Source organism: Madurella fahalii (genome assembly GCF_045866475.1).
Source record: "Madurella fahalii IFM 68171 DNA, scaffold_2, whole genome shotgun sequence".
Classification (NCBI taxonomy): domain Eukaryota; kingdom Fungi; phylum Ascomycota; class Sordariomycetes; order Sordariales; genus Madurella; species Madurella fahalii.
In genome coordinates, this window is record NW_027263972.1 from 4,113,930 (window position 1) to 4,132,953 (window position 19,024).

At 56.6% G+C, this 19,024-nt stretch overlaps 7 protein-coding genes across 7 annotated transcripts; 5 read left to right on the forward strand and 2 right to left on the reverse strand.

Annotated features, from left to right (window-relative positions):
- Nucleotides 1–1,586: 1,586 nt before the first annotated feature.
- On the forward strand, nucleotides 1,587–3,466 carry MFIFM68171_03971 (uncharacterized protein; the record flags this gene model as incomplete). The annotated part of the gene is made up of 4 exons (XM_071059391.1): nucleotides 1,587–1,767; nucleotides 1,841–2,058; nucleotides 2,134–3,342; nucleotides 3,407–3,466. The coding sequence occupies 4 exons, from the start codon at nucleotides 1,587–1,589 to the stop codon at nucleotides 3,464–3,466; spliced, it is 1,668 nt and encodes a 555-aa protein (XP_070915492.1).
- Nucleotides 3,467–4,243: 777 nt separating this feature from the next.
- On the forward strand, nucleotides 4,244–5,458 carry MFIFM68171_03972 (uncharacterized protein; the record flags this gene model as incomplete). The annotated part of the gene is made up of 2 exons (XM_071059392.1): nucleotides 4,244–4,527; nucleotides 4,765–5,458. The coding sequence occupies 2 exons, from the start codon at nucleotides 4,244–4,246 to the stop codon at nucleotides 5,456–5,458; spliced, it is 978 nt and encodes a 325-aa protein (XP_070915493.1).
- A 2,972-nt stretch (nucleotides 5,459–8,430) lies between these two features.
- MFIFM68171_03973 (uncharacterized protein) lies at nucleotides 8,431–9,668 on the forward strand (the record flags this gene model as incomplete). The annotated part of the gene is made up of 2 exons (XM_071059393.1): nucleotides 8,431–8,696; nucleotides 8,759–9,668. The coding sequence occupies 2 exons, from the start codon at nucleotides 8,431–8,433 to the stop codon at nucleotides 9,666–9,668; spliced, it is 1,176 nt and encodes a 391-aa protein (XP_070915494.1).
- Nucleotides 9,669–10,643: 975 nt separating this feature from the next.
- MFIFM68171_03974 (uncharacterized protein) lies at nucleotides 10,644–11,705 on the forward strand (the record flags this gene model as incomplete). Its single annotated transcript, XM_071059394.1, has 1 exon — nucleotides 10,644–11,705. The coding sequence occupies one exon, from the start codon at nucleotides 10,644–10,646 to the stop codon at nucleotides 11,703–11,705; it is 1,062 nt and encodes a 353-aa protein (XP_070915495.1).
- Nucleotides 11,706–12,472: 767 nt separating this feature from the next.
- Nucleotides 12,473–14,020, reverse strand: MFIFM68171_03975 (uncharacterized protein; the record flags this gene model as incomplete). Its single annotated transcript, XM_071059395.1, has 2 exons — nucleotides 12,473–13,713; nucleotides 13,936–14,020. 2 exons carry the CDS (start codon nucleotides 14,018–14,020, stop codon nucleotides 12,473–12,475), a joined length of 1,326 nt encoding a protein of 441 aa, XP_070915496.1.
- A 2,152-nt stretch (nucleotides 14,021–16,172) lies between these two features.
- On the forward strand, nucleotides 16,173–17,211 carry CDC8 (Thymidylate kinase; the record flags this gene model as incomplete). Its single annotated transcript, XM_071059396.1, has 3 exons — nucleotides 16,173–16,419; nucleotides 16,489–16,597; nucleotides 16,677–17,211. 3 exons carry the CDS (start codon nucleotides 16,173–16,175, stop codon nucleotides 17,209–17,211), a joined length of 891 nt encoding a protein of 296 aa, XP_070915497.1.
- Nucleotides 17,212–17,818: 607 nt separating this feature from the next.
- On the reverse strand, nucleotides 17,819–18,775 carry GCH1_1 (GTP cyclohydrolase 1; the record flags this gene model as incomplete). The annotated part of the gene is made up of 1 exon (XM_071059397.1): nucleotides 17,819–18,775. One exon carries the CDS (start codon nucleotides 18,773–18,775, stop codon nucleotides 17,819–17,821), a length of 957 nt encoding a protein of 318 aa, XP_070915498.1.
- Nucleotides 18,776–19,024: the final 249 nt, after the last annotated feature.

The following is a 19,024-nucleotide window of genomic DNA, read 5'->3' on the forward strand; positions in this document are numbered from 1 at the left end:
CCAGCACAGTTGACACAGGAGCAGTATTTAGGTACTTCCCGATATTGTGACGATGCTCCCACTCCCCTCGCAAGGTTACCTACCCATTATCTTGGTTTACCGTCGACGTATACCCGATCATGCGCCGCCGCAAATGGCGCTTTCTGTCCGCCCCCCCCCCCCCCCCCCCCCTAAATGAGGCGACTCGGAGGCTTCGATAACGCTCTCAGGACTGCGGTAACACAGGTAAGTATGCGAAGAAACAGCTTCTTCCTTGCAGGGCAAAGGTATTTCTCAGAGCTATTTCAACGGCCATTGGATGCCACAGCCTTGGCATAATTAATCTACGTTAGCTTGTGTGCCGGGCGATGAAGCTTCGCTCCACTTCGGCATTGGCAAGAAACGGAGGTGTGGTCAGAGTCGGGTATTTCCACCGAGTTCATAACTTCCCGGGGTTGATGGGCCGGAGAATCCGCAGTCTATCACATCCACATGATGCGCTGCGAGTTTGTCTCGGTCAGAAATGAATTCGCAAAGAGTAAGGGGGTAGTCGTGACCGTCTAGCAGCCGACAAATCCGATTCGCTGGTCGAACCCCACTGTTCTCGCCGACAACCCAGATTCGTTCTTGAAGAATCCGATTAAGTTACACGGACGGTGGCACACATGCACGAGAGCAAACCGGTTGGCGCAACTTTATAGCGACGACTGAGCTGGCCGAGGGTGAGTTCTCTGCGTCGCTTACAAATTGGGTGGGTGCTGTGCCTTGTTTGCTTTTTCGTTTCCCAAGAGTGACTCGCTAAGGATATGATCGGTTTACGCACCATACATAGACCGCTATCAAAGATGGACTTAACGTCTACAAGTTCAAAGGGGCAGGTCACTAACAACCTTGAGGCTGAAATGCCATAATTCGTGTTTAGTGGTCTGACCCGCTGTGGCCTGAAGGACTTTGTCCGATCAGGGTATGGGAGAGCGGTGAGCCCAGTTCTTCTGGTAGCGTCTTCCGTACCCCGTACCAATGCGGTATCCGCAAGGATATTTACGCGTACACTTGCCCGGGGCGGCCGAGTGAGGGGTGCAGTTATCCGGAAATGACGCGCCTATAGGCACACCCAGTGTGATCGGCCAGCTGCGAAATCCCCCCCTTTTCTAACATGGCGAAAACTTCCGAGCAGCAAGTGGCTGTTTTAGTATCCCATTTGATTTTGAGCATCTTTTAGACCCAGCTGACACGAGGACTTTGTGCCTGCCATGCAAGCGCTGCGACACTCAACGACGGGAATTTGCGTTTTATTACCTAAGCTTGAGTGCTCCTTGGCGCTGAACACAGTCTGGGTTGGTTGGTTGTCCGGCCCCTACACACTGTGAGTGATGTAACATTGGATGCTTCTCTCCCAACACCGTGACCTTCGGATTGATGCAGAGGGCCATATATAACTGGGAGAACAGCGCTGTCTGGTCTCGGTCGAACATCAGCTCCGCCGCCCTGCCATCCCATCATACCTATCCGAGGTAACTTAGACAACCTCCCTCGTACAGCCGACAGACAAAGAGGAAGGAAGCGGCCGCTAATCAGACTCGGCCTAGCCCCAGACGACGAGCAACATGATTGAGAGACTCGTGCTGCTGGCTCTCCCGCTGGTGGCGACATACCTACTCGCTACCATATGGCACCGACGGTTCAGGCAGTTCGGGCATTTCCCCCAGCTTAAGCCCTCTCTATTCTGGGGGCACCTGCAAGCCATTCATGAGATCATGACGCGCAGCGCGCCCGGCCTTCATATAGGTATGGTTATTGCTACGGTGCCAAGAGTCAGCCGGCGAAGCGACGGAATGAGGTGCTAACCGATCAACCACAGACCAGATCCTAACCGACATGGCCAGGGATTTGGGGAACCCACCCATCACGTTTCTCGATCTCCGTCCCGTTGGCTATCCCATGGCTGTCGTGAACAGCAACGAGGTGGCCGAACAGGTCTCGCGGGTGTCGAAGCTCTTCCCGTGGAGCACTCCTAAGTCCCCAACCCTGAGCTCGCTGGCGAGAATCACAGGGCCATCCTCCATCTTGGTCAGGCAGGTTGGTGTTCCCCACTACGTTCACGACCCAAATAAGTGGGTAGTACGTCCCTCTCAGAGCTAACGACTAGTGCAGAATGAGGATTGGAAGCAGCTCCGCAAGCGGTTCAACCCCGGCTTCGCGCCCCAGCATCTCATGAGCCTCCTGCCCTGCATCATAGACAAGACCGAGATATTCCTTGGCCATCTCGACAGGCTTGCAGCTACGGGCGAAGAGTTCGCCCTCCTCAAGCTCACCATCAATCTGACCTTTGACATCATCGGGGCTGTCACTATGGGCGTCGACTTTGACGCGCAGCACGCTGGGTCTTCGGGCCAAGGCGAGTTCATTAGGCTGTACGAAGAGCTGGTCAACACATACGCAGTCAACCCCTCACGGTTCCCCCAGTGGCTGCATGTGAGGCGCGAGTGGCGCCGCTACCGCCTCAGTTCCACAATTGACTCACTCCTCGAGTCCATGATCCGGGAAAAGCATGCCGAGGCGCGACTGGACGACAAGGCCGGGTCCCGCAGCGTCCTCAGCCTGAGCCTGAAGGGTAGTCAGGAACTCAACGGGGCCCTCCTTGACGAGACTCGAGACCAGATCAAGACGTTCCTTTTCGCGGGCCACGACACCACCGGCATCCTGCTGGCCTGGATCTTTTACGAGCTAGCCCGGAGCCCACGCGTGCTCAAGGCTGTGCGCGACGAGCTCGACGAACTCTTCGGACCGGACTCGGACCCGGCCGTCGTGCGAGACAAGCTCCTGGCCCCCGGCGGGGAGGACCTGATCCAACGCATGTCGTACACTACGGCCATGATCAAGGAAGTCCTCCGCTTGTATCCGCCGGCCGGCACAGCGCGCATGGCACCCCCCGGCAGCGGCTTCATCGTGCAAACGCCCGAGGGCCAGAGCTTTTGCTTGGACGGCATGGTCATCTACAACTGCGCAACCATCATCCAACGCGACAGACGCGTGTTTGGGGAGACGGCGAACGACTTTGTCCCAGAACGATGGCTTGGAGACAAATCGGGCATCATGAGTGCGGGTTCACAAGACGAAAAAGATTCGCAGAATGACGCGGGCCGAAAGTTCCCAGCGGGCGCATGGCGGCCATTCGAACGAGGACCGCGGAACTGTATCGGTCAGGACCTGGCAACTATCGAGGCCCGCGTCATTGTCGCGGCCGTGGCAAGACGATACGACTTTGTCAAGGTCGGGCTTGGGGAGCTCGAGCTCAACGAGAAAGGCCAGCCGGTGGTGAACGAGAAGGGCCAGTACAAGACCAAGTCGGAACTGTACAATGTGAGTGATGATGTTTGCTGTTCAGTGTTTATTGTCGACCAAGTTGTTAATTAACTGGATCAAGACCCAGCAGGTGACGGCTAAGCCGGTTGACGGGATGAGGATGAGAGTGAGACGTGGATGATGAAAAAAAAAAAAAGAAAGAAAGAAAGAAAGAAAGAAAGAAAGAAAGAAAGAAAGAAAGAAAGAAAGAAAGAAAGAAAGAAAGAAATTTTTCTTCTTAACGTGGTCTTGTCGCTCGGGCTCAAGGTTTCGGGGTTCGTGTTCGGCTGGGCTCAAGGAGCGGCAGCAGCTTCGTCGGGCAGTCAAATCTACCTACGAGTACCTTAGGGTCCAAATCTAACAAATTGTATCGGGGTAGCGCACCGTGGGACTCAAAAGGCACCCTCGTTTCCAGCAAATGACGTCACGTTCTCCCCAGCCGTCGGCCATGTCAGCGACACGGCTGACAGGGCTCCGGGTCTGCCGTATCGTGTTGTCTTATGTAGGGCGTACTGGGCCGCGGTCTTATGTATTGCTCTGCCCCCCACATCCACATCGGTTTAGCTTTCCCCACCTCGCAAAATCGACCCACGCCGCCACGGGCTGCCCCAACATCCCCCCCAGCCCGCTGCCTGCTGGGCCAGGACTCGGATAACGTGAGGGCCGAAGAGGGCCCAAAACCCCGGCGCCCGACAGCCAGGACTGTCCCACTTACTAACTACCTGAAGTAGGTTGTAACTGCACTATCTTGCCTTAACCTAGTCAAGTAGAAATCCGAGACCAACCTCTGCGTGCGATCCAAGTGCGTCTAGAGTCTCCGAGGACGACTCGCGTGGCCAATCTCGCGCCGCCACTCAGCCAGCAAAATTCCTAGTACCTAGGCCAGAGTCGCCAGCCAGCCAGCCAGCCAGCAGGCGCGATGGTGCTGGAGCTGGAGTTGAAGAAGAATTTGGGCACCGTTGTGTCCCAGTTGACCCAGCTCCACATTGACGACAAGCCTCCGACTTCCACGGCCCATCAGCTGAAGGCCGTCCTCTGTCCCAGCGTTTCCTCGCCATCCTTTCCAGTGACTCTGACGGAGCTGCCGACCGTGACCCCGCCCTTTTCTCCGACCGGGACAACGGACGTGGATGACGACGAGGTTTCTGCAGGGACATTTCTGTATTTCCCTCTGCTCCCTGCCGAGCTCCGTCTCAAAATCTGGTGAGTTTAACCTTTTGGGTACCTGAGTGTTTGCACGGGGATTTTTTACCCCAACGCCAATCTCGCATCCGGACCCGCTTGAGCCGCGCAGTTCGGCACAACTCGTCCGCTTTCCGCCCTGCCGGAAATAGAAGTGGGACGGGACCGAACTGGGGCTGGGACTGGGACTGGGACTGGGACTGGGACTGGGACTGGGACTGGGACTGGGACTGGGCCGGGACTGACAGGGTGGAGCAGGCATTTCTCCTTTCTGCCTCGGACCGTCGAGCTCCACACACGGCGGACCCACTACGCCGACCACGACCGGCACGGCGGCACGCCGAAATGGCAGTCGCAGTCGCGCAATCCCGCAGCGCTGTCCGTCAACGCCGAGGCCCGCGCCGCCGCCCTCGAGTGCTACACGGTCGCGCTCCCGCTCGCCGCCCCCTTGGCACGTAATCAGACGCATGAGCGACCGGGCGACCTCTTGCAGGACAGCGACCGGGTCCTGTACCTGAACCTCGAGCAGGACATGGTCGTCTTGCTCGGGGACCTGCATTACGTGCGCCTGACAAAACTGCTCGAATGGTTCCGCAAGACGGACGTGGCGAGAAGGAGGACCACCGCCGCCGCCCGAGCGAGCGGGCTAAGGAGGCTTGCCATGAGCGTCGCCCCCTGGGCCCACGAGGTCGGCGCCGCCACGCTCAAGGCCTTCGCCCTCACCATCTTTGCCGACATTGAGGAGTTCGTCCTCTTCATGTACACGGACCGTATGCCGCCGCCCTCGTGGTCCGGCGGACCCTGCGTGCTCGAGGAGGCCTCGGCCGATGCCGACTACTACCGCCGCTTCGTCATGGGCCGCGGCAAGCAGTTTCGTGCCGACGCCGACTGGATGATTGTGGGCCAGCGCCCAATGAAGGTGGCGGAGATTCGGTTTGATGACGGCTGGTGATGGCGCGTATATATACCACCTGTTTCTCGGTCTCTCGGTTACCCACATCGTATCGCCGTGATCGCCGTGTTTGGCTGTCGAACTTTATCCCGTGCCTGATTCAATCATGAGACTCGCGAGCCACTCGGTGGTTCTTATTCTCGGTTAGGGTATTCTGACTACCTGCAACCCTATCCTTTTCCTCTTCGGCGTATCATGCCCTGGGGGACGATTCGAGGACGATCCGAGGACGATGCCACCGCGATAGCATCCAATCACCGATGTCCCCCTACTTTTTCTTTCCGCTTCTCTTATCCCCCCTTGACTGCTCCCTATTTTGCTCACATGGGACGCAGAGCGAGTGTTCATTCGTGTCCTTGATCCATTTGTAGACGCATCTGTCCTCGGGGCAGAAGTATCCGGTCGTTTGGGCGATAGGGCAAGCGACGGGCCGGCGCTGCCAGGCGAACCCAAAACAGTTCATTCTGGAGCAGTAGTATCTATCCTGAAAGCACATTGTTTCGGCTGCTCAGTGGAAACTGAAGAATGGTCGTCAAACCTACGGTCAAGATCAATGATACGGTAGAGCTAGCATAACCACCTATACTTACTACTCGAGCAAAGACGGTACCAGTAGAAATCGGCGCGCCGGTAGATTTGGGAGTGCTAGCTCGTGGTGCCGGTGTGGTTACTTCGAGCCGCCAGGTAGGAGGATGAGGGTGGGCGGAAGACAGCGTACGCCTGGGTTAGCGAAGTCCGGTTCATATATCTAAGGTTGCTAGGACCGTGTGACCAAAGTTAGCCGCTTGTTTGACACGCCAACGTGGCAGCGACGGCAACATTACAATGGGGCGAACGGAGAAGATAGAGGGTGCCTCGTGACTCCACACACGAGTTACGCAATCTGTACGCTTTTCAAAAGCTGTCTTCATCTCATATTTGGCGTATTAGGCACTCCAAGGTGAATTCGTTCCTTTAGATTACTACCAGAGAGAGGAGTAGCAACGTGCGGATGCTTTCCAGCAACTTTTACCACGTCTCTTGGCCATCCCGCGAGCTTGGCTCGGCAAGACATTTCAACGTTGGTCAAGGTCCTCGACGATCAATAAAATCAGATGATCTTATTCAACTCTAATTAGCATCCGTATACCTGTTAGAACTTTTGGTCTCATACCTTTCTTAACTACCCCATACCTAGCTCATAGGCATCCATCCTCCGTACCTATTCCAGTATAGACTCCAACTCACCGGTCCGCTCCATAGCATGTATCGCACCAGTTGTTAGGTGGGCATTGATGCATCCATGTGTCTTTCGGACAAGTTCTGCCCGAGTCCCGTGCAACTCTGCAAGGGATGAACAGCGGACCATCCAGCTTTTTCCCGCATCCCTCGCACTTCCATATCTTTAATGTGCACATTGACTTTCTTCCCTTGTTCACCTCAAGATGATCTCTGGCTTAGGCGGTATCAGCGGTGCGAGGAATCTGTCGGTGTTTTCCGCTTTTCAGGCCGCGGTGAATCTTTGCAATAGTAGTTGGCTTAGCGTGGTTCCGGTGGGAATAAGGCAAGCTATCCGAGTATTGTGGCCGGGCTGGGTTGGATATACACGCCCGATAATCACAGTGGTTTTAAATACTCAAGTCCATGCGACGCTGACGTGTCAGGCTAGTTTCCATCTTCCCGCCCATTCCTACCATGACAAACGGGCTTTGAATGTGGGTATCGCGATTTCTTCCACATTCTCCAACAGGTGATAAGGCCACATCATCCACCACCACACGACAAAGCTCCTTGACAATTAGACGCGTTAGCCAAACAAACGAAGGTCTCTGCGATGGTTGCGGAAACGGAGCTTCCAGTCACCGACAAGCTCCGGCGAGTGGATAGGCACTGAGCGAAAGACAGAGATTTGTTGCTAGAATCATACTCAGTCTAATGGTGGCTCCAGAACCGATCCGAAAATCAGTCTCGTAATTATCAACCCGAATCAGCAAGCCGTTAGAAGACGTAGACCCCGTAAGGTTTGCTCAGCCTTTATGTATCCCTTCGCATTACTCAGTTTGGGCAGCGTAGGGGGTTGGAAATGGCATCAGTATGCTTAATTAAGCAGCGCAGCCCATGCCAGTCACTGGACTGGCTGGACATGGGACGGAACCAGGATCCAATTTCCATCTCTTCCAGCCGCCCTTTTTCTTCGTTTCTTTCTTTCTTTCTTTCTTTTTTTTTTTTTTTTTTTTATTTTACCCCTCCACCGGCCCTTTCCCTGTTTTCCTTTACCATGTTAACGGCTTCACATATGAGCGGATTTGCGTTGACCTCAAAACAGCAGTCGTGCTTGTGTGGGTAGTTATGGATAAAGCCAAGGGATGGTGTGAATCTCCCAGGTCCTCGGGTCGTTATTGTGACGTTAGAAACTGCATCCCCTGTACAAAATTTCGGGTTCCGGGGACAGCGACACAGTTTCCGGTGCCCGGATCATCCACGTCACTAATTAATGGCTCAATAATCTTCAATTACTTTGTCTGGGGTGACTGGTCAAGTCCAAGCTGTATGCTATTTTATTGGCCTGTACTGGCCCCAGTTGAGAAGGCTTCCCTCCAGCGTTTCAAGTTCCAGGTGTCGCTGGGGGTGGCTGGATAGCCAATGGATCAGCCAAGACAGGCATCCCTGCCAACTCATCCGGCACACAATTTGGCGTTGTCCGAGACAATTAATCCAGCTGAAGCCGAGCGATGCAAAACAAAATTGTCATGTCTCGAGTCGTTTTGGGATACCTACTGGACATCCCCAGAAACTGATTGAAACTTTGAAAGCGCCGTGCAAAATCTTGGATCGACTCTACAGCTGGGAAGAAAAGGGGGTGTGTGGTTTTTCACAGCTTCTTCGTCCCGCTGAATATATTGCACGGCAAGGTCCCATCGTGGCGCGCTGTGTGGAGCAAGACCGCCACCCGAAATCTGCACGAGAAGCACGCCGGCCACATCGACTGCGCCATGGTCACATCCAGTTCGCACCCAATGGAGACGATCGTTGAATCAAGCCCGGAGAAGGCCAGGATACCCGGGGCCTCAGCGGAGGCCATGTTGTTCTCTGTGGTCAGATCTAGCCAGCTAAATACAGGAGTGGCCATGTCTACGTCTACTCGTGCGACAGACGTTGTAGACCACCGATCGGGAAGATCGTCATCTTTGAAGGTGCCCGCCACAAGGAAAGCTAGCCAGCTCGTCCGTGAATGGGTCAAGCGGTCGAATTCTTCACGGTACGTTTAAGATGTATTCGGACGCGATTTCTGCAAACAACGAAGCTTACGTTGACATCCAGAGCCGGCAGCGCAGCAGGGCCATCATCCTCAGAAACTTTGAAGGCCCAGATCAGGCATCTAGGTGGCGGCCGGGTAGAAGTTGCAGAAGCGGAAGAAGCCACGCCGCCCACGAAAAATGCACTGGCGGTCCCAAGGACGAGGAGACCGCAAAAAAATCGGCCAAGTTCCATCGACAGCCGTGTCACACAATGGCTTGACTTCTACCCCGAAGCAACGGAGGAAGCTAAGTCCCAAAGCCAACTCAACCAACCCAGTCAGGCCCCATCTCGGTCTCTTCCACCTAATCAGTCTCGTCATCGTCACCGCTCCGACTCTAACGGCGACCTCCGTCCAGCGCCGCTAAGGGTTCCATCCCTGGAGAAACAAGGCAGCCGGAGCCCGCAATCAAAAGCCCTTGTCCGGAAAAATTCGAAGTGGAAAGCCTTACCAAGTCTCCCAGGACAACAGCCGGATGTTGCGGAACAAGCGGCGAGCTCGACATCTGCTAATCAAGGGGGAAAGGCAGAGTCAGAGCGGGAGCCACGATCACAACGCCAGGATGGGACAGCACCCCTGCCCGTAATTCGATACGGCACGCCACCCCCAACACCAGACAGCACGACAGACGGCGCCGCCAGGGTGCTCCGAACAAGTGATACTAGAGTCACGACGCCTGGGACCGAACCCGAGATGGACACTAGCGCAAAAGGCGTTCCGAAGAGAGTCGATTCGGATAGGTTAGACCGCCATACGGGCCAGGAGCGCGTCTGGCTGCACGTGAATTACCGCGGCGAGGCGCCCTTCCTACATGCCTGGGGGCTTGACATCACGAAGCTAGCAGATCGTCTCGAAGGCCTGTCGATCCTCAGGGATTTGATGCAGGCCGAGAAGGAGAAAAGGGGGGCGGATGCTGGTGGATCTCATCGATAGTCCCCTGGCCTGCAAGGAATAATTAATTAAGCAAGCGTCGACGTGCACTTGGTAATAAGGAACTGTATTAGATAGCTCAAAGATAGTCTTCTAAGCCGTGGTAGATAATAGGGCCTTAGCTTCAACCTGAGCTCCATAATCTTGCATCACTGTGCAAGAATACCAACCGACTTACCTCCCGTGACCAACGTGGGAAACTATGCCCTCAGGCGGCACCGTTCGCGGCGGAGGTTTCAACCTCTTTCCAGATACAAAAGGGGTGGCCACAATCCCATCGTTTCACTAACAGTCAGCTTGACCGCGCCTGTTGGTTCGTGGTGGTATGGAGCTTGATTACAAATCAATTGGGGTGCTACTTGTCACGGCGAGATTATCGGGTCCAGCCGTTTCGTTCTTGGGTACATCATTGGATACGTTCCAGGAGTACGATGTACTAGGGTTTTGATTGTCCGTTCACCTGACGGATAGAGGCTGAGCATACCGGACCTTATCTTAGGGCGTCCGTCCATCAAACCATAGGGGGGATGAACTGTTCTTTCCAGCTCGCAGGCCCATGGGAAGATGTGAATGCGATGGCCTTCCGTCAAGTTCTCCACGAGGAGGAGCGAAGGGGCTTTTGCCATCCCTCGGCATTGACACCCAGCGCTGCTACTAAGTACAATAATGATACTTAGCTGGGCGACATCATGCCGCAGTGACATAGTGATACTCTTGAGGTGTGTTAATTGTCCAGTTAGGTACCCAGGCAAGCACGGTGACCTCATCCAGGACCCACAGCACCAACATCTGGGCCAGAATACCCCAATACCAAGACTGCGACGGCGGGCTAGAACCCAAGAGAAATTTTCCACCGAACCAGGATGCGACGACTTCAATGGGATCCACAATGGTGCAACCACCATCATAACACCATTTATTCAAAGCCAGAGACGTCTGTTGGTTTAATAGCATCCTGGGTACGGCAATTGGGTGGCCATGGAACACCAATCAACTCAGGAGGCAGCGCAGGCCAATGGTACATCGTACGATCTCCGAAGTAGAACGCGATCCCCTTCTCCGGAGCTCAGCGACGATATTGACGGTACACGACACACATGCCCTGAGCGGGTTACGGGGAGGGTTTCGCGGCTCCCATCACATCTGCGAAGTGGCTACGCGTCTCACCTGCGCTCGAGTTCGAGGACGTCATGGGACGGCAAGACGCCCGCGCTGACAACGCCGGCAGCCCGAACTCGGTCCCCATCCCCGGTTCGCGATAGCCACCAGGCACGGCCACGTTCAGCCATCAGTCTGCCGGACCACACTCTGAGCAGGCCGACTATATTGAGCGATCGATGGAGCTACGACCGTGAGCGCATGCCGTCTCCTCCCCCGCCACCGCACGGCTCGGGGCCCAGCACGCCCATGAGCCAGGAGTTTGGATTCCCCTCATCCCGGCCGGCCAGCACGTTCATCGAGTCCCAGCCGCCTAGCCGGCCGCACTCCGCCATTCTTGACGGCCTTGTCGACGCGAGCTTCTCATACACAGCTAGCACCCCCACCCTGCGGGTGATACCACCACCCTCGGACGGCCCAGCAGACTCAGCATACGCCTTCCAGCACCCGGACTCTCTCGACCAGGAAAACCGGCAGCGCCTGCGCCAGGACAATGACGCCTACCACATCCTGACCAGCGCAGAGCTCGAGATGCTCTCCCATCCACCCCCGACATCACCGCCTCCGTCACCACGCACAGGGCCAGACGAAGAGCCGCTGAAGGGTGGTGCTCGGACGCGAGAACAGCAAGAACAGCAGCAGCAGCAGCAGCAACGTCAGAAGTCGGACCATCGCCGGCGCAGCCGCTCCCGGTTCGGCAACCATGGCGCCAGCGACCGAGAGTCCGAAGCCGACGTCAGGCCCGGGTGCCTGGGCCTGTGCGAGCTGGCCACGGCGAAGCGGATGGTGGGCACGTTTGGCGCGTGGCTGATGGGCACCTTGATACCCATCACGTTTGGCCTGGTGACAGGGTGCATTGCTGCTGCTACGGGGTGCCGGTGACCAAAAAAAAAAAAAAAAAAAAAAAAAAGGAAGGAGGCAGGTTATTCAGGACGGGAGTTATGACGCGTAGTCGGACGATGGGATAAGCGCCAAGTCTGTTATGGCTACTAGTATGCCGTGATATCGGTATGTAAAGCAGACACTCGACGGGTTTCAACCCGACACGGCTCCCCCGGTATGCCTAGGGGTAAAGGTGTGTGATACAGAATTAGAGACTTATGTAATTAACAATGCAAATCGTGGTGTTCCAAGGTACATGGTTGATATTTACCAAGGCCAATGGGGCCGTTCTGGCTGCAACGAGCAATATCTACTCAAGGTGATCGATAGTGGCAGATGGCGATGGCGATGGCGAGTAGAGGCAATGTGAGTGGATGAAGCCTCTTCGGCCTAGGTGAGAGTTGGGATCCCCGGAAAACACTCGGCGTCAAGAGGGCGTTGGGGGCTGGAACTATCGAGCCGCACATATAATCTCATCAATGTTTGCAGGAACGCGAACAAAGATATCAATTAACTGTATAAAAACGCCATCGGACAGCCAATTCCGTACGTGAAGTCCATCCAATGACGCCAAGCCAGGCTACCTCCGTCCCGCTACAAGTCCAAACCATCCGTTCAACGCCGATAAAACGCCGCAGTCCCCATTACCGTCCCAAAACCATTTCCAAAGCAGAATATTTACAACTCCTTGATGAAGCAAATCCATAGCAAAGCCAAATAGGAAGCCACATGAAACGACGCTAGTCAAAGACAAAACGCATTACATGTCAAAAAGATGAAAACACGACAACCGGTACCGCCTGCGGGACCTCCTCCACTGCTAGGGGGGTTGGGGGCAACGGCGCCTCGCACTCATCCTTGGCGCTGCTGCTCTCCCAGAGCTCAAAGCTCTCACCTGTCCCCTCGATGGGCTCCAGCACCGCAGCGTTGGCGGCCCGGTCATCCTTCCCCATGATGGCGTCGACACTCACAGCCTCGACATCGGCGAGGTCGAACTGACGTGGTTGCGAATCCAGGCCGTCTTCGGCAAGCAGTTGCTGTTGTCCCCATTGTGGCTGAGGCGCCTCCTCCGCTAGCGGACGTGCTTCCGCTGCATCGAACACGGTCTCGGTTTCCTCATCGTCGCCAGGCACAATGATGACGCTTGTCGAGTCGCACCCCTCGGCGTAATAATCGGCCACGTTCATCTCGGCCAGAGGACCACGCTGCTTCTCGACAATCATGTCGTCAAGGTCAGCAGGAGCCCTCACGAGCCGCGCAGATGTCTGGCTGATATCGTCGGCCGGCGGGATGTTCTCCTTGTCGCGACCCTCGGCGCGGTCGCGGTTAGCGCGCCGCTCCGACTCCTCGTCGCTGCTGATGTCGAGCGTGCAAGTGCTATGCTGCAGCAGATTCGTCATCTCCTGTTCGGGTGTGTCCTCATGGATGTCAAAGAACCAGGACGACTTCGAGTCGGACTGTGGGAGGAGATCCGAGCTACTGCTGATGCTGGTGATGCTGCTGGTGGTGGTGGTGGTGGTGGTTGCCCGGAGGCTGCCTGAGTAGCTTGGGATCGTGCCCTTGAGCGCAGCATCAAGCGAGAACGGGGCTGTCGCCCCCAGGCCGAAGGATGGAGGATCGATGCGCTGCGTACGACGGCGAGACAGGATCCCCATGCGCTTGGCACCACGAGTCGGTGAGCGACCAGCAGGGGCTGTGAGCGACGGGGATGCCGCACTCTTAATGCTCAGCTGCGCTGCCGGAGACTTGGGTTTCAGAATGCTTCGAGGCCGCGGAGACGAGAGCCGGGAGGATTGGGTGCCGCGAACATCTTGGAGAGGGAGGCATGAGGTGGGAGAGGCAGCTTTGGTCAAAACGAAGGCGGACGGCTTGATGAAGCCCTTGTTAAGGTCATTGTCAAGGTCCACACCCTTCGATCGTTTCGAGAAGACGGCAGGGTCCACGTTTTCAAAGTCATCCGCGTCTAGCACCTCGGAAGCTTTTCGCTTGACGGGCGAGTTGGGAATTGCTACGCCATGTTAGCTGGCTCTGCGAGTGTCTCCGGGCAGGGAAAAAGAAAGGCGAAGCTGGCGCGAAGCACACATGTTGACAAAAAGGGAGGAACAAGGCGCCGGATCGCCCAAAGCAGGGCATTCAAAAAGACACCAACGGATCGGGCGGTGCGCGTTGGGTTCGGCGGTTGGGTAGAGAGAGAGAAAAAAAAACAGGGTAAGTAGGAGCGACAACATACCATTTTGTCTGTTCTTGATGCTCGTCAAGCTCTGCAGCCGCGCTCCGTCAAGGGGGGCGAACGGCTGGCGGCTGACGGTGGCCATGGTGGAGAATGGGGGATTGGTGTCGTTTGTGAAACGGCGCTGGGGGGGAGGTTCAACGGTGCGGTGGCGTTCAGGCCCAATCCAAAGGTGCGACTGCAGCCCAACTGTTGAGCCCAGAGCCCAATTGTCTTTCAGGAGCGACGAGGGGAGTGGGCGGCCTGTTGCGATTGCGCGACAATGTTTATCGCTCTCCTTACAGGAGGAAAACCGTCCCGGGTATCAAACAAAAACACACAAGTCCAGAGTGGTGCTGCGGAAGAGCGTAGCAAGAGCGAGGGGTAGAGAGCGAGAAGAAAGTAGGAGGAGACTCGGCCGGGGCGAGGGAAGAGGCCAATTCTTATGCGCAGGCTGGTCTGCTGGAGCGGCCGGTCGACCAAGGCCGGCCTCTGTCTCTCTCTTCTCTCGTCGAGTGCCAGGCCAGTGAAGACCTGTCTACTAATGCGCGAGGGCAATGCGAATTGGACGGCCGGAATGCGCGAACAACCAACGAGAAGCGGGTCAGCGCGTGGGTGCAGAGCCAAGCATCACCCCACGGGCAATGTCGAGCATATGCTAGATACCTGAGGTTTCGTGTCCGGCGAAGCGCCTTTGGGCCTGGTGCTGTAATTCGGAGGGCAGCGAGTGGCAGACGGGGAGGGAGGGCGGACGAGATTGGACTGCGAGGAAACGGGGAGGGCGGTGAGGTGGGACGGGATTAAAGGGGAAACTTGGAATGGGCGTCGAGGGAGCGACTGCTGCGGAGGATCGAATGGCACTCGGGCGCTCAGGGCTCAGACGGCAGGATGCGTGAGGGAGGTGCTGCTGCTGGTTGGCGCACCATGCAGGCCGATATTGGGTTGCTTGACGTGCCTTTTCGTGGTAAAACCCGACGCGAGATGGCTATCCCCGAACGAGAAGAGAGTGTCGGATCGCGGGCGGGGAGGGAAGCAAGGGCGGAGTCGATGCTTTGAGAGCTTGCAGGGCCAGCTTGGCGAACCGGCGACACGCAAAACGATTGGCAACATCTGAGGCATACAGCATGAATGCGCAAATCAGCGTTTGGGCGCCGGCCCACTCGACGCGGTGTGCCCACGGCGCACGGGCGAATCATCGCGTGCAGCGAACCCCACCGCGCCACGGGACCTGATCGCGTCTCAAATGGGTCCCCACTTGGCTCTCTGCAGTGCCGGTTCGGTTCGCTGTTGTGTAAGTCAAGGGAGAGGAGCGGCTTGGAGTGCCCTCGGCTCCCTTGCCTCGACCGTCTTGTCTCCCAACTCCCCAACAAGAGCGATGGCAGGACCGGGTCTTTTGTGATCAACAAAGGGAGGGATTGCAGTGTGTATCTGTGGTCTCGTGGCTTGTTGGAACTACGCAGGTTGCGCCTCTGCCCACAAGAACTCATCTCATTGGATGCGACGGGCTCCCTCGACCGACGGACTGACCGGACGGGGGAGAGGCGCAGCAATGCACACACCGAATCCTGGGAGCTGCGCGCGATTTGGGCCGAGTTTCAGCAGACGCTTGCCTTCCGAGCTTGAGAGAAAATCGAGAGCCCAGAGCGATAGAAAACCTGGCCCTTGACCGCCGATGCTTCGCTCCCGTAGAGTGCCTGGCAAATGACGTACGTTTCGGGGCCAAGTTGAGCAAGACCTTGTCTGCCAAGGGGCTTATGGACTCGGGAGGCTCCCATGAGCAGGGGAGGATCACGACATTTCTTTTTATAACACCCGCGCGGGGAGTCGATGAACCCCTCCTCCCGAAACCCCACAAATCTGACCTTGACGCGAGTGATATCAGCAACCCATGCTGTCTATGGTACTTTTGATGCAGTACCTGCAGAGCCGTGAACATGCAACGGATCCATGCGCTACTGCGGAAATGAGGCACTTCATCTTACGTTGCAATCCTCCAGCGAAGGACGAGTTTCATGGAAGATGGGGATTGCAGTTGATTGCCAGCTGGTAACACGCTCCGGCAGGGAGATAGTGCCCGTAGCTCAGCTGCCAAGCTCTTCCGAGCTCCAGTCCACCTCGGCAGGCAGCTGGAGCTCTGGCCCCCCGGAGGCGATACCCGCTTCGTCGGTCCATTCAATGTTTCTCAACTGAGCGAAATCCGGCAGCGACCGTAATCCTTGCTGCTTGGCTTCGAGTGATTGAAGTGCGTCGCACCAGCCATGGCCTCGATCAATGATTTAGCGACGGCCGCATCGGCCGTGTCGGCGCTGTCCCCGCCGGCGACAGCCCCGCAGACGGCGCTGCCGGATGCGGCCAAGAGCGAGGGCCATGGCGAACCTCCGGCGGCGCGGGGCGCGCTGGTGGTTCTCGAAGGTCTTGACCGGAGCGGCAAGACGACACAGGTGAAGCTCTTGGAGCAACGGTTTGTCGAGCTGGGGCGCAAAGTCAAGGTGATGCGATTCCCTGGTACGTGGCCGGGGGAGGCAACGCACGTGAAGCTGAAGGAGGGATGGACACCACACTAAGGGTGAATAGATCGCACAACGCCAATTGGGCAGATGATCGACAGCTACCTCAAGAGCCAGGTCGAAATGGACGACCATGTCATCCACCTGCTCTTCAGTGCGAACCGATGGGAGGCAGCGTATGGCCCATCCCTTCTTCCATCTTGAGCCCCTCTCCCCCGGCCCCCTGACTGTTCCCCAAGTTGACCAGAAACAAAGTAAGACTATCACATCACTTCTCGGCGCAGGCGTCACAGTAATCTGTGACCGCTACTACCACAGCGGCATCGTCTACTCGGCCGCGAAGCAGAACCCCTCCCTAACGCTATCGTGGGCGCGTGCCCCCGAAGTTGGCCTGCCCCGGCCAGACCTGGTGCTATTCCTCGACCTCGACGAGACCCAGGCGCGCGCGCGGGGCGGTTGGGGCGGCGAGGTATACGAGAAGGGCGCGATGCAGCGGCGTGTGCGCGAGCTCTTTTGGGGTCTGAGCATGGGTAAGATCGAGACAGCCCCCGTTGCCGCCGCCGACGTGGCCTCGGAGCCCACGGGTGCGGAGATGGCGGTTGGCCCGCCAACGCCCCACAGATTAACAGGAACAGAATACCGGTTCAGGCAGGAAGAGGAGGATCTGCATGTAGTTGATGCCAGCCCGTCCGTAGAAGAGGTGGCAGAGGAGGTATGGAAGGTTGTCAAGGCAAGGGTGGAGGCTGTCGAGCATGGAGAAGTTGGCAGGCAGGTGAGGAGGGTGTCGTGAGCGGCGAGCAGAGAAGACGCAAAATAGAAGGTCCGCTTGTGTCGACATGTGTTCTCTACCAAGAGCGTGGGCTAGCCCGTTCCCGGCGAATCATCGCGGTGATGAGGAGCGCAACGGGTGATACGCTGTTAGGTGTTCTTCACCACCATTTACCAAGCACGCGGGGAAAAGTATGTACGTGCTCAGGAGAGGGCTGCGGTGGTTGAACTGGACCGCAAAAGAACTACTTAGTCGAGTAAAAGTTGTTTAATAATCCACCGCCACCGTATTGAGATCCTACATTGCCCGTACTCGCTGAACTAAGACTGAATCCGGGCGCGGGCGCACCAAATGCTGATGCCGTGTTGAAAGATCGAAACCTCGCCGAAATGTAAAACCCAGAGCCAACCCGATGTTGAGATCCTCGCGGCATGCGCGACACGATGTATATGCCCCGCTGATGACCCTTTGTGCCCTCTTTGAACCCCAAACGCCAGCTCAATGCAAGTGTATAAGAAGGACTTCACGACGATTGCTAAGCATTACTGCCGTGAATGCACGCCGATCTCCGCTTTGTTGAAAGATACACCTCCCAAAATAATTCATGATGCCCGCCCTGCGTCTTACCTCAGCGGTTGACGCCAATAAGGCTCAGGAACTCGTTCCTAGTCTTCTCCTTGCGCTCGAAGCATCCAAGCACGCAGCTCGTGATGGTAGAACTGGTCGTCTTCTCGACACCTCGCATGACCATACACAAGTGGCTTGATTCCATGACGACAGCGACGCCCTGCGGCTTGAGGATCTCCATAATGGCATTGGCGACTTCCTTAGTCAGACGTTCCTGGATCTGCAGCCGGCGCGCAAACATCTCGGCAATGCGCGGCAGCTTGGAGATGCCAATGACGGCGTTGGCGGGTATGTAACCGATGTGCATTTTCCCGGTAAACGGCACCAGGTGGTGCTCGCACATGCTGAACACCTCAATGTCCTTGACAATGACCATTTCGTTATGGCCTTCCTGAAAGATTGCGCCGTTGACAATGTCGCGCACGTTCTCTTGGTAGCCTTTGGTAAAGAAGAGCATGGCCTTAGCATAGCGTTCGGGAGTCGCCAGTAGACCTTCGCGGTCCGCATCCTCACCAAGGCATTCGATAAGCGTCCGGACCGCGCCTTTCATCCGTTCCATCCGGTTCTCTTTCTGCTCGGCGCTCTCTTCGAGCCTCTCTCGCGTCCCAACGCTAGGTCGGCTCAGACCGTCAAAGTCAATGACGGGGCTAGGTGACCGTGTCGATGACTCGGCCCCTTCGTCCGGTGTCGGCGCGGCTTTTGCCGTCTTTCTCTTCTTCTTCTTGGGTAACGGTTCTGGCTTGTCACGGAAGTCCCGCGCCGGCTTGCTGACGCTCGATCGCCGTTCTCCAATTGGGTGGCTGCCATTGAGTCCGGTGGCGGCGAGAGACTTAAAGTCCCCGTCGTGGCTCCTCTTCTTGCTGCCGTTCTTGCTCTTGCTTCTCTTAGTCTCGTGTCCGCCGTTCATTGAGGTGCCCGAAGCGCTCTCGGCACCAGAATGCGATTCAAATTGGACCATTACGTGATCGATGTCGGATGATTTCTGCTCGAATAGTGTGGGAAAGGATAGGGGGGTTGAGGGGAGGGGGAGGTAAGACAAGGAGGATTGTAAGAAAGTCGAAAGAACCCGAGGAAGACTCCGGTGGAGCCCGAGGGGCTAGATGAGTGCGCAACTTTCAGGATGGAGTCGGGAGGAGTCCAGAGGCTCCGGCCCCCGGTAGCGAAATTTTCGGGCCCCGGATTTCGAACACTCGCCAGGGTGGATAAT